This window comes from Salmo salar, chromosome 16 (assembly GCF_965601325.2).
Source record: "Salmo salar chromosome 16, fSalSal1, whole genome shotgun sequence".
NCBI lineage: Eukaryota > Metazoa > Chordata > Actinopteri > Salmoniformes > Salmonidae > Salmo > Salmo salar.
The window spans coordinates 47,403,631-47,430,838 of NC_138306.1; the positions used below are offsets into that span (position 1 = coordinate 47,403,631).

At 43.1% G+C, this 27,208-nt stretch overlaps 2 protein-coding genes across 8 annotated transcripts in view; one reads left to right on the forward strand and one right to left on the reverse strand.

Moving 5' to 3' along the window:
• The window catches only part of LOC106574056 (calcium/calmodulin-dependent protein kinase type IV), a 44,492-nt gene extending 39,724 nt beyond the window's left edge, over positions 1-4,768 (forward strand). The window contains exons 10-11 of the mRNA XM_014149593.3: positions 1,527-1,679; positions 2,456-4,768. Coding sequence (XP_014005068.1) covers positions 1,527-1,679; positions 2,456-2,971 — 669 coding nt within the window. The 3' untranslated portion in view covers positions 2,972-4,768. The remainder of the gene's footprint in view (positions 1-1,526; positions 1,680-2,455) is intronic.
• A 231-nt stretch (positions 4,769-4,999) lies between these two features.
• The window catches only part of LOC106574055 (rab GTPase-activating protein 1-like), a 158,001-nt gene continuing 135,792 nt past the window's right edge, over positions 5,000-27,208 (reverse strand). For all 7 annotated transcript variants that reach the window (XM_014149587.3, XM_014149586.3, XM_014149589.2 and 4 more), the window contains 6 exons: positions 23,398-23,490; positions 15,972-16,187; positions 15,766-15,849; positions 15,349-15,420; positions 9,071-9,268; positions 5,000-7,860 (listed from right to left, as the gene is read on the reverse strand). In XM_014149587.3, the coding sequence (XP_014005062.1) occupies positions 7,717-7,860; positions 9,071-9,268; positions 15,349-15,420; positions 15,766-15,849; positions 15,972-16,187; positions 23,398-23,490 (807 nt within the window). In that variant the 3' untranslated portion in view covers positions 5,000-7,716. The remainder of the gene's footprint in view (positions 7,861-9,070; positions 9,269-15,348; positions 15,421-15,765; positions 15,850-15,971; positions 16,188-23,397; positions 23,491-27,208) is intronic.

The window sequence follows — 27,208 nt, forward strand, 5'->3', positions numbered from 1 at the left end:
CCTATAGCGCTACCACTTAGATTTACCATTGTGTTAGGTTTGTTAAAATAGAGCCCATGATATATATGTGGGTCGTTCTTGAATTGCTGTGGCATTTCAGTCCCTTTGCAACCATGAAGAACACTTTAAAATGACATATAGTTACACATCATACATGTTTTTGTTTATATTAAACTGTTTATCAGTGGGAAAACGTAATGCAAATCCTTTATACTGCAAAACTTTGTTTATGCATTGTTGAAAGTGCTCAAGGTAAGCAAATTGGCTTGTCCCAGTAGTGATGTGTAGAGACATGTTTTGGGGGATTTAGAGATACCTATTATTTTGAATGCTAGTATGTAAGATATTGCATAGATCAATAAAAACAAAGAAGACTATTAAAACACCTATTTTTTGTTACTAGTATAATGTGTGTCCCTCAGTTTTGTCATTGCTGTCACCGCCTTGAAAATCACTGATTACAAAGATATACAAGGATCTTGAGCATTCTCTCCAACTGTTATTAGGGGAGGGGTCTATATTAAAGAAAATGATGTCATAAATGTGAGGATGTAAAATAAATAACATTGTGAGCAAAATGATTAATCATATCACATTAGTAAATGTTTTTGCTTGGGTTGATGACCTTAGATTTGAGAATTTTGAGCCTCCATTTCAGAAAATTATTAAAAAATGTTTAATTGGTGCTACCATCATTGGTGTTACTACTCCTACTGGTTGCATAATGTTATCATAATGGTAACAATGATTTAAAGTCATTAAGCTACCACTACAAAGACCCACAAGCTACCTTATTAGTTGATTTAGAATGGGAAATACATTTAAATAAAAACAATATATAGAAAAATGTAGTTTCCCAAATGCCATAGTATTTCAAGAATGACCCGTATATGACAAATATAAGTAAGACATTAGGTTTGTAAAATTTAGTCAAATGTATTTTTACCTTTATTTAACTAGGAAAGTCAGTTAAGAACAAATTCTTATTTTCAATGACGGCCTAGGAACAGTGGGTTAAACTACCTTGTTCAGGGGCAGAACGACAGATTTTTACCTTGTCAGCTCGGGCATTCGATCTTGAAACCTTTCGGTTACTAGTCTGACGCTCTAACCACTAGGCCACCTGCCGCTCCAGGCTAGTAAAATGTATATGTAACCTTATATACAATTTCTCTCATGCTTCATGGCTAGAGGAAAACCCATATTGTCAAAAAGCTATTACTGCGTAGAATATGTTGTGTTACCGCCAGCCAAACAAGCATAAAACTCCCAATAAAAAATAAGCCTCCATTTTGTTTTGGCCCGGCCGGATTCAATCAACTTTGCATCAGCACATTTAATTTAATAAATGTTCTTTCTTTACACAATTACTGTCTATTAGACCTGGGTCAAATACATGTAAAATACTTTTAATATTTGAGTTGTGCTGAATTTAGTTTGGGGTTTGCACTTTTGGGACTATTCCATTGCTGCCACAAGGTCAACTAAGTCAAAAAGAACCTCTCTCCCGTTGGCTGTCCCCTCAGGTCAGTAAGCTGATAGTGCAGGACCCCCACAAGAGGCTGACGGTGAAGGAGGCCCTGGAGCACCCCTGGGTACTGGGCAAGGCTGCCCGTTTCTCCCACATGGACACGACTCAGAGGAAGCTACAGGAGTTCAACGCCCGGCGCAAACTCAAGGTGAGTGAGGGGCTTGATGATAGCATCAAGAGTGCTTTATTATTTTCGAATAATAAAAAATGTACCATTAATTTGAAAGATTTAGGGCTCGACTCAATCCGTATCACTGAAGTTCAGTGCTATAGGGTGGAAGGTAGCCTCGAGGTTAGAGCATTGGGCTAGAAACTGAAAGGTCGCTGGTTTGAATCCCGGAGCCGACAAGGTGACACGTCTGTCGCTGTACCCTTGAGCAAGGCACTTAACTCCAATTGCTCGAGGGCCACTGGATAATGGTGAGCCTGGCTGAGACCTGCCACTCTCTGTGGGTAACTCAGGGGGAGTTGGGATATGCAAGAAACACATTTCCATTACACGTGTGTAACAGGACAAATATAAGCACCCCCCAAATTATTATTATAGCGGCATTGAAAGTACATTTCTGATTGAGTTGACTGAATGCAGTCTCTGCGAATGCGGGAACAATGCCTTTAAATTTCAATTGCGCTATAACTCTGAACATGAGCGACACTGATTGAATTGAGCCCTCACTCAGAGTAATGCACTTTGGACAACAATAGACATCAACAAACATTGCAGTTCAAATAATTGTATGCTGTCCTGATCCTCTTGGGAAATGTAAGCTTGCGGGCCAACCATTGTCTTGAATGGAATGTATGAACCTAATCACCACTATTGTTACATTGACATTCAGATTCTGGCTGAAGCACAGCTGTATGCCTCGTCTCTGAGGCAGGCTTGGTGACTGACAGCTGTGTGCCATGTTTCTCTGACTGCAGGCTATCATGAAGGCTGTGGTGGCCACCAGCCGTATGCACGAGGGCTCCCGGCGACGCACGGACAGCTGCGATATGCCCGGCTCTGACAAGACCACCTCCAGGCAGAGCAGCATGCAGCAGGACCCTCCCCAGAACTCCCTGGAGGGCCAGGCCTGCCAGGGAACGGACACTTCCCCGACCCAGGAGGACGACCAGTGTCCCCCGCCCCTCCCACCACGCTGCCCCATACCCTCCACCACCAACCCTCCTCTACTGGCTGGGGTTCTCTTCCCCTCCCGCCCACCCACCAGGCCCCCGCTAAGGGGAGTTGATGGGCAGAGACAGATATCGGTCATCCCCAAGACCACAGTGGTACGGCCTAGGGTGCCTCAGAAGAGCTGCTCCTCGGTGGACTCCTCCACCACCAAGCGGGAGCCGTCCTCCCCGGTCCTGACCACTCCCCCGAGCCCCAAAAGCCTCGGCAACAGATTCTCCATGGGGGTGGAGTCTGGCAGCAAAACGGCACAGTGTCAATGAGTGAGTGGCAGGTACCAAACAGTACGGGCTCCTCACCTACTGTAGGAGCTCCTACTGTTGTCCTAAAATGGCCGACGTCATTGTGAGAGTCAGGTGAGATGGTAGAAGATGACAACATGGAGGAGGAAGGATGAGAGGGAGAATGGATGTCTAATCTCGTCATATCTGTATCTGTTTAGACCGGGGACAAACGACTACTATACTTCCCTTGATATTTATTGTTCCTCTGTGTGCGTAACGAGATTGGATACTCATAACGAATTTGCAAATTAACTTTTAACTTTGGTCGAAACTTGGTTGCCAAGTTGCTTTAACCTCTTAATTTTCATTACTTTTCAAGACAAGGCCTCTCTGAACAGGACAAGGCCTCTCTGAACAGGACAAGGCCTCTCTGAACAGGACAAGGCCTCTCTGAACAGGACAAGGCCTCTCTGAACAGGACAAGGCCTCTCTGAACAGGACAAGGCCTCTCTGAACAGGACAAGGCCTCTCTGAACAGGACAAGGCCTCTCTGAACAGGACAAGGCCTCTCTGAACAGGACAAGGCCTCTCTGAACAGGACAAGGCCTCTCTGAACAGGACAAGGCCTCTCTGAACAGGACAAGGCCTCTCTGAACTGTTTTACTTCAAAGGCCACATACTTTGTATTCTCTGCACCTTTCTACAATTCAATGTTGGAATCTACAGACTTCATATGCAAATATGTGAATGCATACACAATCCTCTCATTCAGGTAGTAAAGATATTGTATTTGTGAGCTTATGAATGTAGTCAAGGTGTATTGTAATATTTACTTTGCAATAATTTTAATGATCTAATATTTGCACTGTATACGTTGATTAATCGACATAGATCACAAAAAGCATTCACACTGCTAATCGTTTACTATTTCAGTCAAACTGCACTTTTATTCCTCTGGAAATGTACATGACTGACCAGAATAGCTTGTTTGTGGCTCAAACCAATTTTCCCTTCATTCATTGGTTGTAAAACATTCTTGGGTAGTTACCCATCTGCTGAAGGAACACACATCATATTCACCTCATCTGTACAACCTCACTGGAGCTACCACTCTACCTCTGTGTGCAGGGGCTTCCAATACCAGTAATGGCAAAACCTGTAAAGAAACTGTTGGACGAGTGAGGTTATGAGGCAAAGCACAGCTTTCTGCAACAGAATCATATTGTAAGTGGCAAGTAAATACCTGCGAGGCGCACCCTCATTTTCATTGGCTAAGGGCTTTTCTCAATGGAACTCAAATAACTGATCAAATGAGTGTCATTAAAATACAGTCAATTTCCATTTCAAGGGCCAACCTTCACCTGCTATCTTGTATTCTCACTCTAACATTGCCAAATAGTAAGCCTGCATTTTACTGCTGACATGTTCATACTTGTCTAAACCAGTCATTTACACCTATGAAATGTATAAAGTATGGCTATTTTACTAATCATAATTATTGCTTACAAATGCTTTATTTGGGGGTTGGGAGGGGGGTGTAGTTAACAGTTGTGTTTGTTTTGTAATTCATTTCTGTATTTCCCGTTTTTCATTCATTCACATAATTGTAGCCTACCTTTTGAAGGTGACATATTTTAGACAACATGAGATTGATTTAACGGTCATAAGAGGGGAATGTATTGAAGGTGTACAGGTCTATACACTTTGTATGTTTGATCATATCACAATAATCTAAATGTCTTGTATTCTACAGAAATATTTAACACAGCATCCATTCAAGATGGTAGTTGCTGTGTGATAACATAAAATTAATAAAACGTTTATTTAGAAGTCCAATATTAGCCTGGAAGAGTTATCAGTTTTATAACAAACTGCCAATATGAGAATCTCTAGACGCAAAAGAAACGCACACCTATTTAGGCGAGGTGCTGGCTAGCGGAGTGGAACACTTAAAGAAATAAAGGAGAGCTCTCATCTGAGCTCCTAGTGTGCGGCCCTCCTTTCTTTAAATATGAGAATCTCACCTCACACATACATTTGATTTAATGAAAGTACAGTAAATCAGTGGACAGAGAACGGAATTTTATTGATGTACGTCAGACGATTACTGTACAGAAAATACCATTAGAGTTCAAGCATGTCACAGATTCACATGGGAATGACGAGGAACATGGAAGGACAACTCATGTTGGAAACTAAAGCAGAACTGTTGAAGTATAGCATACTGTACAATATTGTGAATCTGAAGTTATTTGTTTTGCATCGCTGTAGTTGGATTATAATTTGGCCACTGTCTTCTCAGCAACAGAAAATTAGGAAGAAAAGAAAGTAGGTTTGTTCTCTGAATAACTTATGAGTACAAATTAATTTAAAATAGTGTTTAAAATATTGACGCAATGTTTGTGCACATAGCCAACATACACAGAGGCCTTGTAAAACTTGATATGACTCTGGCTGAAGCACTTTGAAACCATTACACAGCATGTGACACATATGAAAGACATGCTGTCCATATAACACACCTAAAAACATGGCTGTGTCCTAATATTCTTAACTGGCTACCTTATTTCTTTGCCTTTCCATTGTGAAACACCTGGACAGGCATCCATCATATTACTTTCAACTGTTGCTGTTTTTCAGATCAGTGGTCACAAAGGAAAGGAGACAAGGAAAGGAAGCAGGTTCAGAAATGTGACGTAACCCCCGAATCCATCTGTAGCGTCCCTGCCTACTCGCATCCTGGTCTTAAAATGGCGGACAGGAATGCAATAGCACAGGTGACAATCTTTTGAGAGTATAATATATTGAGATGGCTTAATTCTGATTATTTCATCGACATAGTTCTGGGCCTCAGACAACAACAGTCACTGCCTTGTGAAGAAACCATTTCAACTGGAACCAGTCAGTGCAGGACACACGTATAGGTATACAAGCGGTCTCGGTCTTTGTCCAAAGGGTGAATCCAACGCTACAGTGCTTCTAATAGAGGCCAAAGTGGGGGTTCATGGCAGGTCTGTTGGAAGCTATCCACAGCACAAACATGCTTTAATATGGCTCTAGAAAAACGAGTGTAATGAGTGGGCTGCTATTGAATGTCTTTCCATTGTATGTTAATCCCCATTGCTATTGAGAGAGTCTTTCCATCATATGTTATACTGCATGGCCATTGAATCTTCCCATCATATGTTAACCCTCATGGGCACCTTGGCTTGGATAGACATTTTGGAATGTTCAATTACTTGTTGCACACCTCATGGTCTCAGTGCTTTGTTATAAGAATGGCCTTCTATTCTGACATTTCATTGGTTCATTATGACATTTCAATAGCTATTGGGAGCCATGTCTGTTCTATATTCAACTACCGTGCTTTAAGTTCTGGTTAGGTGAGTGTCAGGGTTGGTAAAGTAGCAGTTGGGCTGAGTTAAATGGAGACAGTTAAAGCAGCCAAGTAGCATTGATGGAGTACTCCAGTTACTGCTAACAATAGAAGAGAGATGTGGGAGCCCTTCATAAACCAGTATCATTACATTACAATTAGGTTACCTCCTGTCTTTCAGATATCAGACAAATCTAGGATTGGTTCATGCTTCACTCTGATCAATGGAAAGATCTGTGCAAAGACTTGAGTGACACACGATGACTTCAAGTTTAAATTTGACCTCAGTCCAGTGGAATAAGTAGCTCAGTAGGCTTTATGTATACTTTGAGTTATTAGCCCGGTTAAACCATATTGAAGACTACGCTGCACCTTTAAAACAATGGTGAGCCCAGTGTTCAGTCTGATTGAACCAGGCTATGGTGTTATAGAAGCAGGAATGAAACAGTCCAGTAGGAATGTCACTTTGGTTCTTCCGACATTTGAACTTGACCCAGATCTTTCACACTGTGCTTAATTACCTCCACACTCAAATTACATTCAAATTCCAAATGGATTTTTTTTCTTCTTGTTTCTTATTTGTTTTAGAACTGTACAAGATACAAAATGATCAATAATGAGTTATACACATTTATAGGACAACATAGTTTACGTAATATTACTATAAAGGACAAACAAGATGTAGTTTTTAGATTCTGAATGCAGTATGCTCCTTTCATTGAGCCGTAAAGATGTGTTATGCTGAAGATGTTTCCTGTAGTAGTTGCCTTTTTTAAGTAGCAAATACGTATTCCTAGCCTGTCAACTACTGCCTGTAGCTGTCGCGTGATCCTTACAAGTCAGGGTCAAGACTGCTTGAGCACTTAGATTTCTCATAATATCAGTTAGCCACATAACCTGCTGATAGGCTATATATATTTTATATCACTCAGCAGTAGCAATATATAACCAGTGGGCAGAGCGGTATTATTGAATGTCCACCTTGGCGTTTTAAGGACCAGAGTTCCTATAGTACTCCGCTAACCTCTCACTTCAAAGACAAAATGATTGGCTTTTTGAAGACAACTAGGAGCCCGGCAGTGTAAACAGTGTAAATGACAACCCACATTAGATTTACCAGTCATTCTCCATCTTGGTTCCACACAACACGAATGACGACACGTCATTTTTCCATCAAAGCTCTAGTGAAGAAGGGTGGTTGGCTGGTCCAGTGGAAAAGTGGGTGAGTTTGAGAGAGAGGAAGATGTGTAGAGGGCTGACTTTGTTCTGTGGCTATCTTGCACCCCTGGAAAGAGAAAAGTGCATTGTCTCAGGTGTTATTCAGGTAGTGTTCATAAGCTCTCCTGTGCATACTGTAGACTTCTCCGGACCTCCAGACTCCCCTAGCCAGGGTGGTCTGTGTAAAGGCCTACGGGGGCCCATCTTTGGGGGAGGAGGGGGGCTGGGAGGTGCTGCCCGTGGAGCTCTTCAGGGAGCCCAGGGTCTTGCTGAACCAGGAATTTTTGGCCGCTTGGATCTCGTTCATCAGGACGCCCCTCTGGTGCTCCAACTCCTGAGGACGGACAGAACAAAGGAATAAATAGATACCATAGCAACATGACCAGTCAGCCACCATAGCAACATGACCAGTCAGCCACCATAATAATCATCAATATTAGTCACCATAGCAACATGACCAGTCAGTCACCATAATAATCACCAATATTAGTCACCATAGCAACATGACCAGTCAGTCACCATAATAATCATCAATATTAGTCACCATAGCAACATGACCAGTCAGTCACCATAATAATCATCAATATTAGTCACCATAGCAACCTGACCAGTCAGTCACCATAAAAACCATCAATATTAGTCACCATAGCAACATGAAGTCAGTCACCATAATCATGAATAGTCAAAAAGGGATGGAACATAAAAGCAGCACATCCAATGGCTTGAACAGAATGTGAACTACTTTATTATACTACACGGAGTGAGAGACAGTGTGTGTGTGTGTGTGTGTGTGTGTGTGTGTGTGTGTGTGTGTGTGTGTGTTTCTGTGAGTTTTAGTGGGTGTGTGTGTGTGCGTGCATCTGTGTGAGTGTTCGTGCATGTGATTGTGTGTGTGTTTCTGTGAGTTTTAGTGGGTGTGTGTGTGTTCGTGCATGTGATTGTGTGTGTGTGTGTGTGTCTGTGTGTGTTTTAGTGAGTGTGTGTGTGTGCGTGCATCTGTGTGTGTTTTAGTGTGTGTGTGTGTGTGTGCGTGCATCTGTGTGTGTGTGTGTTCGTGCATGTGATTCTGTGTGTGTGTGTGTGTTTCTGTGTGTGTTTTAGTGGGTGTGTGTGTGCGTGCGTGCATCTGTGTGTGTGTGTTCGTGCATGTGATTCTGTGTGTGTGTGTGTGTGTGTGTGTGTGTGTTTCTGGGGGTGTTTTAGTGTGTGTGTGTGTGCGTGCGTGCATCTGTGTGTGTGTGTTCGTGCATGTGATTCTGTGTGTGTGTGTGTGTGTGTGTGTTTCTGTGTGTTTTAGTGGGTGTGTGTGTGCGTGCATCTGTGTGTGTGTGTGTTTGTGCATGTGATTCTGTGTGTGTGTGTGTGTGTGTGTGTGCATGTGATTCTGTGTGTGTGTGTGTGTGTGTGTGTGTATGTTTCTGCATGTGATTCTGTGTGAGTGTTTCTATATGTGTGTGTGTGTGCGTGCATTTGTTTCTGTGTGTGTGTGTGTGTTTCTGTGTATGCGCGTGCGTGTGTGCTGCTTATCCTCCGTGGTATCTGACCTGGATCTTACACTTGGCCTCTACCAGCTGTAGTTTGGTCTGGGCCAACTCTAGCTCCAGTTCTCTGAGCTGGGACTTCAGGGAGTCCTTCTCCTCGTCCAGCTCACTGTTCCTGTTGTCTCTGCTGGGAGCGGGCATCTGGAGAGGCCCTTCTTTACTGAACACCTCCCTGCAGCACTCACACGCCATCACCTTACTCTGCAGAGAGGCAGGCAGGGAGAGAGAAGCACACATATACCAGGTCAATCTACTGGAGCTACACAACCTGACCAAAAGTAATTGGACACCTGCTCATCGAACATCTCATTCCAAAATCATGGGCATTAATATGAAGTTGGTCCCCCTTTTGCTGCAATAACAGCCTCCACTATTCTGGGAAAGCTTTCCACTTGACATTGGAACATTGCTGTGGGGACTTGCTTCCATTCAGCCACAAGAGCATTAGTGAGGTCGGGCACTGATGTTGGGCGATTAGGCCTGGCTCGCAGTCGGCGTTCCAATTCATCCCAAAGGTCTTCAATGGGGTTGAGGTCAGGGCTCTGTGCAGGCCAGTCAAGTTCTTCCACATTGATCTCGACAAACCACCATGTATGGACCTCGCTTTGTGCACGGGGGCATTGTTATGCTGAAACAGGAAAGGGCCTTCCCCAAACTGTTGCCACATAGTTGGAAGCACAGAATCGTCTACCGTCATTTTATGCTGTATGTTATGATTTTCCTTCCCTGAAACTAAGGGGCCTAGCCCGAACCATGAAAACCAGCACCAGACCATTATTCCTCCTCCACCAAACTTTACAGTTGGCACTATGCATTGGGGAAGGTAGCGTCCGCCAAACCCAGATCCGTCTGTGGGACTGCCAGATGGTGAAGGTGATTCATCACTCCAAAGAACACATCTCCACTGGCAGCAAGCTTTACACCACTCTAGCCAATGCTTGGCATTGCGCATGGTGATATTCTGCTTGTCTGCGCTTGCTCGTCCATGGAAACCAATTTCATGAAGCTCCTGATGAACAGTTCTTGTGCTGACGTTGCTTCCAGAGGCAGTTTGAAACTCAGTAGTGAGTGTTGCAACCAAGGACACATGATTTTTACACGCTTCAGCACTAAGCGTTCCCGCTCTGTGTGCTTGTGTGGCCTACCACTTTGCGGCTAAGTCGTTGTTGCTCCTAGACATCTCCACTTGACAATAACAGAACTTACAGTTGGCTGAGGCAGCTCTTACAGGGCAGACATTTGACGAACTGACTTGTTGGAAAGGTGGCATCCTATGACGGTGCCATGTTTAAATTCACTGAGCTCTTCAGTAAGGCCATTCTACTGCCAAAGTTTGTCAATGGAGATTTCATGGCTGTGTGCTCGATTTTATACACCTGTCAGCAGCAGATGTGGCTGAAATAGCAGAATCCACTAATTTGAAGTGGTGTCCACATACTTTTGTATATATAGTGTAAGTATACACAACATAAAGACTATATATAAAGTATACTCTTGGCATTTTCTCAACCAGCTTCATGAGGTAGTCACCTGGAATGCATTTTAATGAAATAGGTGTGCCTTGTTAAAAGTTGGAGTTGGAATTTTTTTCCTTCTTAATGCGTTTGAGCCAATCAATTGTGTTGTGACAAGGTAGGGGGGTATACAGAACATAGCCCTATTTGATAAAAAACCAAGTCCATATTATGGCAAGAACAGCTCAAATAAGCAAAGAGAAACAACAGTCCATCATCAACTGTTCAGAGGAGTGTGTGAATTAGGCCTTCATGGTAGAATTCCTGCAAAGATACCACTACTAAAGGACACCAATAAGAAGATGACTTGCTTGGGCCAAGAAACACGAGCAATGGACATTAGACCGGTGGAAATCTGTTCTTTGGTCTGATGAGTTGAAATTTTTGGTTCCAACCGCTGTCTTTGTGAGATGCAGAGTAGGTGTACGGATGATCTCCGCATGTGTGGTTCCCACCGTGAAGCATGGAGGAGGTGTGATGGTGCTTTGCTGGTGACACTGATTTATTTAGAATTCAAGGCACACTTAACCAGCATGGCAACCACAGCATTCAGCAGACATATGCCATCCCATCTTCTTTGGGCTTAGTGGGACTATCATTTGTTTTTCAACAGGACAATGACCCAACGCACCTCCAAGCTGTGTAAGGGCTATTTGACCAAGGAGAGTGATGGAGTGCTGCATCAGATAAGCTGGCCTTGACAATCACCTGACCTCAACCCAACTGAGATGGTTTGGGATGAGTTGGAGCTTAGAGTGAAGGAAAAGCAGCCAACAGTCTTGAAGGAGATCCCACAGCATATGTAGGAACTCCTTCAAGACTGTTGGAAAAGCATTCCTCATGAAGCTGGATGAGAGAATGACAGGTGTGTGCAAAGCTGTGATCAAGGCAAAGGTTGGCTACTTTGAAGATTTGTTTAACACTTTTTTGGTTACTACATGATTACATATGTGTTATTTCATAGTTTTAATGTCTTCACTATTATTCTACAATGTAGAAAACAGTAAAAATAAAGAAAAACCCTTGAATGAGTAGGTGTGTCCAAAATTTTGACTGGTATTGTATATATAAAGTATGTATACACAAAGTATGTATACACAACATAAATACTATATATAGAGTAAGATGGTAATAAGATGTATACTTACACAGACACAGTGAAATATATTATATTTCCATTTTCCTTTGCAATGAGTCCATAACCACATTAGCATTACGGTCTCCTAACCAATTGGGTCTCCTAACCAATTGTGCTATTATGTGTTTTTTTTTCGCGATATTTGTACTTATTTTGTACATAATGTTTCTGCAACCGTATCTTACGGCAGAAAAGAGCTTCTGGATATCAGGACAGCGATCACTCACCTTTAGATTAGACAAAGATTTTGTCAACAACAACAACAAGCAGGACTCACACGATATTCCCAAAACACCCCGCAGGGCAGACATCCCAATTATTCGCAAAAGGAAGCGACGCAGAGGACGAAGAGCCGGATGCCTCGTCCGGACCCGCAGAAGGCGAGTAGGAAAGCTGCCGTTACCGTCAATATTACTCGCCAACGTGCAATCATTGGACAATAAACTAGACGAGGTATGATCACGAATATCCTACCAACGGGACATCAAAAACTGTAATATCCTATGTTTCATGGAATCATGGCTGAATGACGACATGGATATTCAGCTAGCGGGATATACACTGCACCGGCAGGACAGAACAGCACACTCCGGTAAGATGGGGGGGGGTCTGTGCTTATTTGTAAACAACAGCTGGTACACGAAATCTAAGGAGGTCTCTGGATTTTGCTCGCCTGAAGCAGAGTATATTGTGATAAATTGCAGGCCACACTACTTGCCTAGAGAGTTCTCAGCTATACTTTTCGTGGTTGTTTATTTACCACCACAAACAGATGCTGGCACTAAGACCGCACTCAGTCAGCTGTATAAGGAAATATGCAAACAGGAAACCACTCACCCAGAGGCGGTGCTCCTAGTGGCCGCAGACTTTAATGCAGGGAAACTTAAATCAGTTCTACCAAATCTCTATCAACATGTTAAATGTGCAACCAGAGGGGAAATAATTCTAGATCACCTGTACTCCACACACAGAGACGCGTACAAAGCTCTCCCTCGCCCTCCATTTGGTAAATCCAACCACAACTCTATCCTCCTGATACCTGCTTACAAGCAAAAATTAAAAAGCAGGAAGCACCAGTGACTCGGTCTATAAAAAAATGGTCAGATGAAGCAGATGCTAAACTACACGACTGTTTTGCTATCACAGAGTGGAACATGTTCCGAGATTCTTCCGATGACATTGAGGAATACACCACATCAGTCACTGGCTTTATCAATAAGTGCATTGAGGATGTCGTCCCCACAGGTTGGGGTACGTAAATACCCCAACCAGAAGCCATGGATTACAGGCAACATTCGCACCGAGCTAAAGGGTAGAGCTGCCGCTTTCAAGGTGCGGGACTCTAACCCGGAAGCTTACAAGAAATCCCGCTATGCCCTGCGACGAACCATCAAACAGGCAAAGCGTCAATACAGGGCTAAGATTAAATCGTACTACACCGGCTCCAACACTTGTCGGATGTGGCAGGGCTTGCAAACTATTACAGACTACAAAAGGGAAGCACAGCCGCAAGCTGCCCAGTGACACAAGCCTTACAGACGAGCTAGCTCGCTTCGAGGCAAGGAACACTGAGGTACGCATGAGAGCATCAGCTGTTCCGAACGACTGTGATCACACTCTCCGTAGCCAACGTGAGTAAGACCTTTAAACAGGTCAACATACACAAGGCTGCGGGGGCCAGACGGATTACCAGGACGTGTGCTCCGGGCATGTGCTGACCAACTGGCAGGTGTCTTCACTGACATTTTCAACATGTCCCTGATTGAGTCTGTAATACCAACATGCTTCAAGCAGACCACCATAGTCCCTGTGCCCAAGAACACAAAGGCAACCTGCCTAAATGACTACAGACCCGTAGCACTCACATCTGTAGCCATGAAGTGCTTTGAAATGCTGGTAATGGCTCACATCAACACCATTATCCCAGAAACCCAAGACCCACTCCAATTTGCATACCACCCAAACAGATCCACAGATGATGCAATCTCTATTGCACTCCACACTGCCCTTTCCCACCTGGACAAAAGGAACACCTATGTGAGAATGCTATTCATTGACTACAGCTCAGCGTTCAACACCATAGCACCCTCAAAGCTCATCACTAAGCTAAGGAACCTGGGACTAACCACCTCCCTCTGCAAATGGATCCTGGACTTCCTGACGGGCCGCCCCCACGTGGTGAGGGTAGGTAGCAACACATCTGCCACGCTGATCCTCAACACTGGAGCCCCTCAGGGGTGCGTGCTCAGTCCCCTCCTGTACTCCCTGTTCACCCACGACTGCATGGCCAGGCACGACTCCAACACCATCATTAAGTTTGCAGACGACACAACAGTGGTAGGCCTGACCGACAACGACGAGACAGCCTATAGGGAGGAGGTCAGAGACCTGGCCGGGTGGTGCCAAAATAACAACCTATCCCTCAACGTAACCAAGACTAAGGAGATGATTGTGGACTACAGGAAAAGGAGCACTGAGCACGTCCCCATTCTCATCGACGGGGCTGTAGTGGAGCAGGTTGAGAGCTTCAAATTCCTTGGTGTCCATATCAACAACAAACTAGAATGGTCCAAACACACCAAGAAAGTCGTGAAGAGGGCACGACAAAGCCTATTCCCCCTCAGGAAACTAAAAAGATTTGCCATGGGTCCTGAGATCCTCAAAAGGTTCTACAGCTGCAACATCGAGAGCATCCTGACGGTTGCATCACTGCCTGATACGGCAATTGCTCGGCCTCCGACCGCAAGGTACTTCAGAGGGTAGTGTGTACGGCCCAGTAAATCACTGGGGCAAAGCTGCCTGCCATCCAGGACCTCTACACCAGGCGGTGTCAGAGGAAGGCCCTAAAAATTGTCAAAGAACCCAGCCACCCCAGTCATAGACTGTTCTCTGTACTACCGCATGGCAAGTGGTACCGGAGTGCCAAGTCTAGGACAAAAAGGCTTCTCAACAGTCTTTACCCCCAAGCCATCAGACTCCTGAACAGGTAACCAAATGGTTACCTGGACTATTTGCATTGTGTGCCCCCCCCCCAACCCCTCTGTTACGCTGCTGCTACTCTCTGTTTATCTTATATGCACAGTCACTTTAACTATACATTCATGTACATGCTACCTCAATTGGCCCGACCAACCAGTGCTCCCGCACATTGGCTAACCGGGCTATCTGCATTGTGTCCTGCCACTCGCCAACCCCTCTTTTTACGCTACTGCTACTCTCTGTTCATCATACATGCATAGTCACTTTAACCATAGCCACATGTACATACTACCTCAATAAGCCTGACTAACCGGTGTCTGTATGTAGCCTTGCTACTCTTATTTTCAAATGTCTTTTTACTGTTGTTTTATTTCTTTACTTACCTACACACACACCTTTTTTTTTTTTGCACTATTGGTTAGAGCCTGTAAGTAAGCATTTCACTGTAAGGTCTACTACACCTGTTGTATTCGGCGCACGTGACAAATAAACTTTTGATTTGATTTGATTACGGACAAAGACATCTTATTGCCACAGCAGTAATGGGCTTTTACCTAGTGATGGGCTTTTATTCCAACACTACTAGAACCCTTCATCATACCCCCTAATAATAATTACATGACAGACGCAATACACAGATCCTGTCCTACCTTGATGATGTCCAGCTCCTCCTTAGTGGCAGCCTGCTGCTTCTCTAGCCTGGTACTGAGATGAGAACAGATCTGGGAACACACAGGAAGGACTGCATGTTTACTAAGCTACTACATATTACCTGGACAGGTTCAGTGACCTTTCAGATACACCAGAACATACAGAAGATGCATCTCAATTAGGATTGAATGGGATTTTAGGGGACATTGTAGGATTAGGATTGACTTTCTCCCAAGGGGAAATGTGTCTTGGACATGAAATAGTGCTGCTACTTCCACAGAGAATATCGCAGATGAAAAAGCATACATCATAAAAGCACCGATCTCCCCACCCACACAAAGCTTATCAGCTCCTGACAAGGTTGTGACGTAGACCATACACACTGCTCTCCTCTCTTACGTGTCTCTGGATCCTACCTGTTTGTATTCGGTGATGATAGCCGTAGTTTTCTTGATCTCTGACTCTGCTTTCTCCAGCTCTCTCCTGAACACCTCTTTAATCTGGACAGACAGGGCAAGATGGCAACCACACATTAGCTATGATCGTAAAACACTTGCTACTTCAGTCACCTGGGCTTCTCTTCTCCCAAAGCACTTGCATGTGTGTGACTGAGCTGTGTTACCTGTGCCGTCTCCTCCGCCTGCCTCCTCTTCTCCTCCTCCGTCTCCACCAGGCGCTGTTTGGTGCAGAGCAGCTCCTTATTCAGCACGTCTGCCTTGTCTTCCGCCTGATCCAGGTCGGTCCGCAGGGCGATCTTACTGGTCACCAGCTCATGGGCCAGGTCATCGTTCTCCTGCTCCAGACGCATGCTGGCCTCCTGCAGCCGACGGTTCTCCCTCTGTGAGCAGCAACACACATTACATTTGACATTTTAGTAATTTAGCTGTTCATCTTAAGATAGCTGGGTGAGACAACCACATATCACAGCCGTAGCAAGTACATTTTCCATCCAAAAAGTACACAACCACACACACACTAGTGATGTGCGGGTTGACTCATAACCCGCAGTCATATCCGAAGGGCAGGTGGGTTTAGGGTCATGAAATATTGTGTGGATGAAGTGTGGGTGGGTTGAATATAGAGAAAACAATGCATTAAAAAGCCATGCATGTCTAATTACTGTGCAGTTGATATCTATAGGATACACTGAGGTTTTTATTTTGTTCTTTGTATCTGGCGTTAGTGTGTAGCCTCAGCTTGGGGCCTAACTGAGGCATGACAAATACACACCAGCTGTCAAATACACTACACACCAGCTGTCAAATACACTACACACCAGCTGTCAAATACACTACACACCAGCTGTCAAATACACTACACACCAGCTGTCAAATACACTACACACCAGCTGTCAAATACACTACACACCAGCTGTCAAATACACTACACACCAGCTGTCAAATACACTACACACCAGCTGTCAAATACACTACACACCAGCTGACAAATACACTACACACCAGCTGACAAATACACACCAGCTGACAAATACACACCAGCTGACAAATACACACCAGCTGACAAATACACACCAGCTGACAAATACACACCAGCTGACAAATACTTTTGGAAACCTGGGATGAAAAAGTTAATGTTGATCCACTGAGGAAAAAAGGGCAACTTCTGAGTATAATTAATAAGAAGAAAACAGCGAAATGGAGAGTGGAAAATAGGAGGGCCAGTAGCCTAATGTCTGGTGAAGTAGTAAAAGAGGATGACCGCAGTGCCGGCTATGTTATGTGTGATCATTGTGAGGTGCTATACACATTTAACAGTCACAACCCATTGTGCACAGAGATACTGTTCAGATGGGTTAACCTGTATGGGATAGGGGGCAGTATTTTCACGGCCAGATAAAAAATGTACCCGATTTAAACTGGTTACTACTCTTGCCCAGAAACGAGAATATGCATATTATTAGTAGATTTAGATAGAAAAAACACTGAAGTTTCTAAAACTGTTTGAATGGTGTCTGTGAGTATAACAGAACTCATATGGCAGGCAAAAACCTGAGAAAATTCCAAGTAGGAAGTGGCCTGTCTGCGAATTTGTAGTTCTCCTTTTGCTTCTCTATCAGGATCTGTGGGGTTACGTGACACTTTCTAAGGCTTCCATTGGCTCTCTAAAGCGTTCAGAAAGCGGATTGAGGCGTCTCCTGTCTCTGGGCAGAGTACAGGAGCACAGTTTGTCAGTGGACTGCCTGGTGACTAAGAGATTAGAAATGCGCGTTCACGAGACCTCGCCATTTTTTCTTTTGTCCTTTGAATGAATACACTATTGTCCGGTTGGAATATTATCGCTATTTTATGAGAAAAATACCATAAAAATTGATTTTAAACAGCTTTTGACATGCTTCTAAGTACGGTAATGGAACATTTTGACATTTTTTGTCTCGAAATGCGCTCACGCATTACCCTTTGGATAGTGACCTGAACGCACGAACAAAACAGAGGTATTTGCACATAACTATGGATTATTTGGAACAAAAACAACATTTGTTGTGGAAGTAGCAGTCCTGGGAGTGCATTCTGACGAAGAACAGCAAAGGTAATACAATTTTTCTAATACTAATTCTGAGTTTAGTGTGCCCCGAACTTGGCGGGTGTCAAATTAGCTAGCCGTGATGGCTGAGCTATGTACTCAGAATATTGCAAAATGTGCTTTCGCCGAAAAGCTATTTTAAAATATGACATAGCGATTGCATAAAGGAGTTCTGTATCTATAATTCTTATATATAATTGTCATGTATTTTGTCAACATTTATCATGAGTAATTTTGTAAATTCACCGTTAGTTTTTGCTGGGAATGCATGTTCTGAACATCACACGCCAATGTAAAAAGCTGTTTTTAGATATAAATATGAACTTGATTGAACAAAACATACATGTATTGTATAACATAATGTCCTAGGAGTGTCATCTGATGAAGATCATCAAAACGTTAGTGCTGCATTTAGCTGTGTTTTGGGTTTTTGTGACATATATGCTTGCTTGAAAAATGGCTGTGTGGTTATTTGTGTCTATGTACTCTCCTAACATAATCTAATGTTTTGCTTTCGCTGTAAAGCCTTTTTGAAATCGGACAATGTGGTGAGATTAACGAGAGTCTTATCTTTCAAATGGTGTAAAATAGTCGTATGTTTGAAATATTGAAATGATTGCATTTTTGAGGTTTTTGTATTTTGCGCCACGCTCTTCCACTGGCTGTTGAATAGAGTGGGACGCTAACGTCCCACCTTGCCCATAGAGGTTAAACGGAAAAGTAACCTAACTGAAATCTGGACAAGGACTTTAGGTCTATAACCTCTCACATAGCCTAATATAATGTTAATTCCTTCAGAATTAAGCATTTCTTGCAGTAAAATTATACACCAAATATACATTTTGACTCGAACAGGAGTGGAGAAATATACTTTTTTTATTTCAGCATCTTGAGAGAATGAATGCACGGTTAAGGGGCCGTCTATGTTTATCAGCATCATAAAAGCTGTTAGTATTTCAAACAAAATATGCATCAAGCCAAAATGAAATCTTATCAAAAACATGTTGGGTCGTTTTTACAGCGTTTAATTTCCTTAAAACCGGTCAAGCTGATGTAATTTGGAAAACTTTAATTTGTTATTGCATTTTCTCCCAAGTCTCTAAGCGTCTTCCCTGCCCAAGAGAAGCAGAGATGAAACTCTTTACTCTTTATGAAAACTTTACCGATATCAACTAGGTTGAAGCAGTCATTCTATTGATTTATTACATTATTCTGGTAAGCTAGGGTTTATTTAATCTTCTAGGGCAACATGCAATGACAGAACAGAAGCTGCATGTATCTAATTATAGTCAAGTTGACTAATAAATAGCCTATCAAAATGTTGGAAATGATAAACAGAAGCGTAGGCCTATCTAAATCGTTCTGCCATCTCAGACTGTACAGCACATTTCTATAGTTGCGGGTTAGGGTCAGATGCGGGCCTCAGATTGTGGGAGGGTGCGGGTGAACAAACCGCTGACCCATGCATCACTAACACACACACACTATAAGACCATGCTCAGTATGCATAGTATGTGGAGAAAAACTTACACAACTTGTTCAGCAAAATTAGCGACAGTTAATTTGCTGCACGCGCACAGCAAGCAAATCAAATGTTATGGGTCACATACACGTGATTAGCAGATGTTATTGCAGGTGTAGTGAAATGCTTGTGCTGGTAGCTCCGACAGTGCAGTAATATCTAACAAATTACACAACATATACCTAATACACACAAATCTAAGTAGGAATGAATTAAGACTATATACATATGGACGAGCAATGTCAATGCGGAATGGACTAAGATACAGTAGAATAGTATAGAATACAGTATATACATTTGAGATGAGTAATGCAAGATATGTAAACATTAAGTGAATGAGATACCATAGAATAGTATAGAAAACGGTATTTACAGGGCGTACTACTAATCATCTCGAACAACCCCAAACCAGAAAATACAACCCCAAACAAAAAGAAACATAACATGCAACAATTTCAAAGATTTACTGAGTTACAGTTCACATAAAGAAATCTTTAGACCCTAATCTATGGATTTCACATGACTGGCAATACAGTTATGCATCTGTTGGCCACAGATAGTCTTTTTAAAAAGGTAGGGGTGTGAATAAAAAGTTTCCTGCAGTCAGCATGCCAATTGTACGCTCCCTCAAAACTTGAGACATCTATGGAATTGTGTTGTGTGACAAAACTGCACCTTTAAGAGTGGCCTTTTATTGTCCCCAGCACATGGTGTTATGATGATCATGCTGTTTAATCAGCTTCTTGATATGTCACACCTGTCAAGTGGATGGATTAGCTTGGCTAACGAGAAATGCTCATTAACAGGGATGTAAACAAATGTGTGCACCACATTTGAGAGAAATAAGCTTTTTGTGCATATGAAACATTTCTGGGATCTTTTATTCAGCTCATGAAACATGGGACCAACACTTTACATGTTACGTTTCTATATTTGTTCAGTATAGATTAACCTGTTGGGGCTAGGGGGCAGTATTGAGAACTTTGAAAAAAATATGTGCCCATTTTTAACTGCCTCCTACACCAACTCAGAAGCTAGGATATGCATATTATTAACCTCTTAGGGCTAGGGGGCAGTATTTACACGGCCGGATAAAAAACGTACCCGATTTAATCTGGTTACTACTCCTACCCAGTAACTAGAATATGCATTTACAGAAAATACCCTAAAGTTTCTAAAACTGTTTGAATGGTGTCTGTGAGTATAACAGAACTCATATGGCAGGCAAAAACCTGAGAGATTCCTTTACAGGAAGTGGCCTGTCTGACCATTTATTGGCTTTCTTTGACATCTCTTTCCAAAACAAAGGATCTCTGCGGTAACGTGACACTTCCCACGGCTCCCATAGGCTCTCAGAGCCCGGGAAAAAGCTGAATGTCGTCATTCCAGCCCCAGGCTGAAACACATTATCGCCTTTGTCAAGTGGCCGATCAGGGGACAGTGGGCTTAGGCGCGTGCACTGGTCGCCCCCGTGTTTCTTTTTTTCCCCTCTATTTACCGAAACGCAGATTCCCGGTCGGAATATTATCGCTTTTTTACGAGATAAATTGCATAAAAATTGATTTGAAACAGCGGTTGACATGCTTCGAAGTACGGTAATGGAATATTTAGAATTTTTTGGTCACGAAATGCGCCATGCTCGTAACCCTGATTTACCATTTCGGATAGTTTCTTGAACGCACGAACAAAACGCCGCTGTTTGGATATAACGATGGATTATTTGGGACCAAACCAACATTTGTTATTGAAGTAGAAGTCCTGGGAGTGCATTCTGACGAAGAACATCAAAGGTAATCAAACTTTTGTAATAGTAAATCTGATTTTGGTGAAGGCTAAACTTGCTGGGTGTCTAAATAGCTAGCCCGTGATGGCTGGGCTATGTACTTAGAATATTGCAAAATGTGCTTTCACCAAAAAGCTATTTTAAAATCGGACATAGAGTGCATAGAGGAGTTCTGTATCTATAATTCTTAAAATAATTGTTATGCTTTTTGTGAACGTTTATCGTGAGTAATTTAGTAAATTCACCGGAGGTTTGCGGGGGGTATGCTAGTTCTGAACGTCACATGCTAATGTAAAAAAGCTGGGTTTTGATATAAATATGAACTTGATTGAACAAAACATGCATGCATTGTATAACAATGTCCTAGGGTTGTCATCTGATGAAGATCAAAGGTTAGTGCTGCATTTAGCTGTGGTTTTGTTTTTTGTGACATTATATGCTAGCTTGAAAAATGGGTAGTCTGATTATTTCTGGCTGGGTACTCTGCTAACATAATCTAATGTTTTGCTTTCGCTGTAAAGCCTTTTTGAAATCGGACAGTGTGGTTAGATTAACGAGAGTCTTGTCTTTAAAATGCTGTAAAATAGTCATATGTTTGAAAAATTGAAGTTTTCGGATTTTAGAGGAATTTGTATTTCGCGCCACGCCCATCATTGGATATTGGAGCAGGTGTTCCGCTAGCGGAACATCTAGATGTAAGAGGTTAATGAGGATGTGGTGTTCATCACATTCCAGGGGGGACTGCCAGTCATTCCTCCCTGACTAGCCTAGCTATCTGTGTGCGCATTGGGTACGTCTGTTTCAGAGGGGAATATTTTTCCTGAGCATGTTTTCCCCCATTTGGAAAAGTCAGAGAAAAGCTGAAGGAATACGTACTGTAGCTCCAAGGTCAGGGATATCTGAGACTAACAGGATGAGGTTGTATTGGATTACGTTATTCCCAATCATCCCTATGAATCATAACATCATTCCAATAGTCAGGAGGGGAAAGCTCTTTTCTCTTCCATATCTTTGACCAGCAAAAGTCTATGGCTTTCACTCATTACAAAAATGTTCTACCCCTTTCTCTTCACTGAGTGTGTGTGCCTGGCATAGTCTACAAAACCTGAGCCGAGACTGGAGGGAGGGGACTGGTGTAGACTACAAGACCTGAGCAGAGACTGGAGGGAGGGGACTGGTGTAGTCTACAAGACCTGAGCAGAGACTGGAGGGAGGGGACTGGTGTAGTCTACAAAACCTGAGCCGAGACTGGAGGGAGGGGACTGGTGTAGACTACAAGACCTGAGCAGAGACTGGAGGGAGGGGACTGGTGTAGTCTACAAGACCTGAGCAGAGACTGGAGGGCGGGGACTGGTGTAGTCTACAAGACCTGAGCAGAGACTGGAGGGAGGGGACTGGTGGAGTCTCCAAGACCTGAGCAGAGACTGGAGGGAGGGGACTGGTGTAGTCTACAAGACCTGAGCAGAGACTGGAGGGAGGGGACTGGTGTAGTCTACAAGACCTGAGCAGAGACTGGAGGGAGGGGACTGGTGTAGTCTACAAGACCTGAGCAGAGACTGGAGGGAGGGGACTGGTGTAGTCTACAAGACCTGAGCAGAGACTGGAGGGAGGGAACTGGTGTAGTCTACAAGACCTGAGCAGAGACTGGAGGGAGGGGACTGGTGTAGTCTACAAGACCTGAGCAGAGACTGGAGGGAGGGGACTGGTGTAGTCTACAAGACCTGAGCAGAGACTGGAGGGAGGGAACTGGTGTAGTCTACAATACCTGAGCCGAGACTGGAGGGAGGGGACTGGCATGGTTAAGAACAAATTCTTATTTTCAATGACGGCCTAGGAACAGTGGGTTAAACTGCCTTGTTCAGGGGCAGAACAACAGATTTCTTTACCTTGTTAGCTCGGGGATTCGATCTAGCAACCTTTCGGTTACTAGTCCAACGCTCTAACCACTAGGCCACCTGCCGCTCCAAGTATCATCTATATTTACAAACAACACTTTTTCAGAGATCCAATTCTTAAGGAGGTAAACAAGCACAGTGAGGGGGCCCGCCTAAGTAACTCTAGCTATGGGAAACACTTGGGTAATTTTAGTGGCTGAATGGGCTGATAAAGGGTCAGATATTGTGTCATCTGCCAGATTGGGGGTAGAGTAATCTGATTCTAGAGCAGTGGGTAAGACACGATTGTGGGTAGTCTGTTTCTTACCTGGTAGCGGTCGATGGGGTCCTCCTGCTGCAGCTGGCTCTCTCTCAGGGTCTGGTACTCCTTCTCAAACTTCTTCAGCTTCTTGGTGGGAACCTGGAGGGGTGACAGGAGGACAGCTGAGTCAGTGTTGTTGGATGGAATTGTCTGTGCAACCACAGCCATGTGGGATCTATCTTACCAGAAATTACAGCAGTTTGCCTTCTAAAGTGTGAAAGAGCTTCTAAACCACTAGATGGCAATGGGGAGACAAACAGGACTAAATCATTCAGCCAGTTCCGTTTCTCCAAATGGATGTAATGCAAAGTTCGGTTTACTGAGATCTCGGTGAGCTTGCAATGTAGCAACCTTCTAACTGAAGGCAAAACTAGGGTTTCCACAGCTTATCTTATCACTTTCATCACCCAACTGATGGAACAGAAACAGAACAGTATCAGTATAAATACTCCTCTTAGAACTGCATCAATGTACACTTAACTATTCACTATTGCTATTGAGAAATGTATTAACTGTTACACGCCTTTAGCCTTGGCACAAAATGGCTGCCGTCTCTCCTGAGAGCAGTGACATCACACATCCCCCAAAGACACACCTCAAAACCCTACTACTCTATGCAGAGTAGTTTACATCATGTACACCTGTTCATTTACATTCCAGCTAACCACTCTAGCCTCATTTTTCCAGCACAACAAATACAGCAGGAGCTGAACAACAGGCAGTACAAGTTTCATGAAGAAACCTCTTCAAAAAGCCAAAAGCCAGAACTACCAAGATAACACCAGTGTTTTGGCATTAGGGTAAGGTTAATTATACACCTGCACAGTAGTGAACACTTCAAAACATGACAACACATTTGTTCAAGGCACTCTATGCCAGCCAGATTTGTGCCTAAGGAAATGGTATCCTAGGGTGGCTCAGCCCTTGGCGTTGCCATGGCACCTGCTGCTAGGATGTGGTTTACAGGTTTGTCTGGGGCAAAACAAGCCACAGAGGGGTGGGGCTTTGTTAATGGATCCAGCCACCAGAGGCCCCTAGGAGAGGGGGGGGGGGGGGGGATCAGCTCACTGGCTGATTCCACCAGAGATAAAAGCTCACAGACGAGAGGGTGAAATACCACAGTGAGCCATCACAGCAGCAATATTTGTGACCTGTTGCCACAAGAAAAGGTCAACCAGTGAAGAACAAACACCATTGTAAATACAACCCATATTTGTTTATTTATTTTCCTGTTTGTACTTGAACCATTTGCACATCGTTACAACACTGTATATATACACATTATATGACATTTGTAATGTCTTTATTCTTTTGGAACTTCTGTGAGTGTAATGTTTACTGTTCAATTTTATATATTATCTACTTCACTTGCTTTGGCAATGTTAACATATGTTTCCCATGCCAATAAAGCCCTTAAATTGAATGAGAGAGGGGGGTAAATGGGAGCTCACTGTTTGAAGAAGACAGAGGGGGATGAGTAAAAGAGAAAGGATAAGTGCGAGCGAGCGAGAGAGAGAGAGAGAGAGAGAGAACTGGTAGTCCCATCCACCAAACTACCAGGTGTGAAACAGGGAAGGGACTCAGGGGTATGCTAATTTGGTATAGAGCAGACCTAACTCACTATTAAATGAATCAAAACAGGAACATTTTACATTTGGCTAGAAATTCAAAAGGAAATGATCTCAACAGAGAAAAATGTCCTCCTGTGTGCTACCTATATCCCCCCACTAGAATCCCCATACTTTAATGAAGACAGTTTCTCCATCCTGGAGGGGGAAATCAATAATTTCCGGGCCCAGGGACATGTACTAGTCTGTGGCGATCTAAATGCCAGAAATGGACAAGAACCTGACACACTCAGCACACAGGGGGACAAACACCTACCTGGAGGTGACAGCATTCCCTCCCCCATATGCATAACCAGACTATCACAACCAGCCGTGATTGGGGGTCCCATAGGGCGGTGCACAATTGGCCCAGCGTTGTCAGAGTTTGGCTGGGGTAGGCCGTCATTGTAACTACGAATGTGTTCTTAAAAACGGGTCACAACTCCTGCAGCTCTGTCGCACGCTGGGTTAATGGTAGGCTTCGAAGGGACTCCTACGGTAGGTGCATCTCTTGGCAGTAGTACTGTAGAATACTTTTTCACTGACCTCAACCAGTCTCTCTCAGAGCATTAAGTAAGCCCACTGGTTATGTTGTCGTAGTTTGTATTTTTAAAAAACATTTTTTAAACCTTTAAGAACACAATAGCCTTGCTATTGAGAAAGGCTGCCCATTGGCAGACCTGGCTTTCAAGAAAAGACAGGCTGTGCACACACTGCCCACAAAATGGAGGTGGAAACTGAGCTGCACTTCCTAATCTCCTGCCCAATGTATGACCATATTGGAGACACATTTCCCTCAGATTACACAGACCCACAAAGAATTCGAAAACAAATTCAATTTTGATAAACTCCCATATCTATTGGGTGAAATAACACAGTGTTCCATCACAGCAGAAAGATGTGTGACCTGTTGCCACAAGAAAAGTGCAACCAGTGAAGAACAAACACCATTGTAAATACAACCCATATTTATGTTTATTTATTTTCCTGTTTGTACTTTAAAAGGGAAAATAATGACATTTGAAATGTCTTTATTCTTTGGGAAATGTTTTGAGTGTAATGTTTACTGTAAAAAAAAGTTTCACTTTTGTTTATCTATTTTACTTGCTTTGGAAATGTAAACATTTGTTTCTCATGCCAATAAAGCCCCTTAAATTGAAATTTAATTTAGAGAAAGGAGATAAAGCGAGATGAGAGCCTGAAAAAGAGGAGATAGAGATGAGAGAGACAGAAAGAGAGAGTATGGGTGGGTTTGCCTGTGTTTACCATAGTTATACTGTGACTGGAGTCGTCAAGAGGCTCTCAAGGGTACAGTCAAACAATAGGTGGTGGTTGGGATGAAAACACTGGTTTGCGACAAGTTACGTCCCATTGCCTTGTGTCATGAGGTCAATGTTGAATATTTCCTCTATGGAATTTAGTAAAAATATGCATATTGTACTACTGTAGGTTTATAAAGAGGACATATTGTACTGGGTTTATAAAGAGGACATATTGTACTGGGTTTATAAAGAGGACATATTGTACTGGGTTTATAAAGAGGACTTATTGTACTGGGTTTATAAAGAGGACTTATTGTACTGGGTTTATAAAGAGGACTTATTGTACTGGGTTTATAAAGAGGACTTATTGTACTGGGTTTATAAAGAGGACTTATTGTACTGGGTTTATAAAGAGGACATATTGTACTGGGTTTATAAAGAGGACATATTGTACTGGGTTTATAAAGAGGACATATTGTACTGGGTTTATAAAGAGGACATATTGTACTGGGTTTATAAAGAGGACTTATTGTACTGGGATTATAAAGAGGACTTATTGTACTGGGTTTATAATGAGGATACTAAACAGCCTGTTGCCTGGACATTACCTTCTTTCTTCACTAGCCTGCTTAGCCATGCATAATGTACACCTGACCCTTGACCTGTGGGACTGGGGTGGCAAATATACCTCCCCTAGGTTATCAATTACCCACAATGCATCCCTACTACAGATACTCCATTGTTAGCAAGCCAGCTTCCCATGTCGTTTGTTCTCAGCCTGATAGCATGCTAGGCCCAGTGTCATAGAACATATATGGACACCATGAACTCACCAGTCCTGATGTAATATATTATTACAGACAGGAATCCATAAACAGTTCTAGAAGCAGTCAAACCTGTTCCTTGCTGTATTTTGTAACTTGTAAAGGGCTAATAGATGTGTGTGGT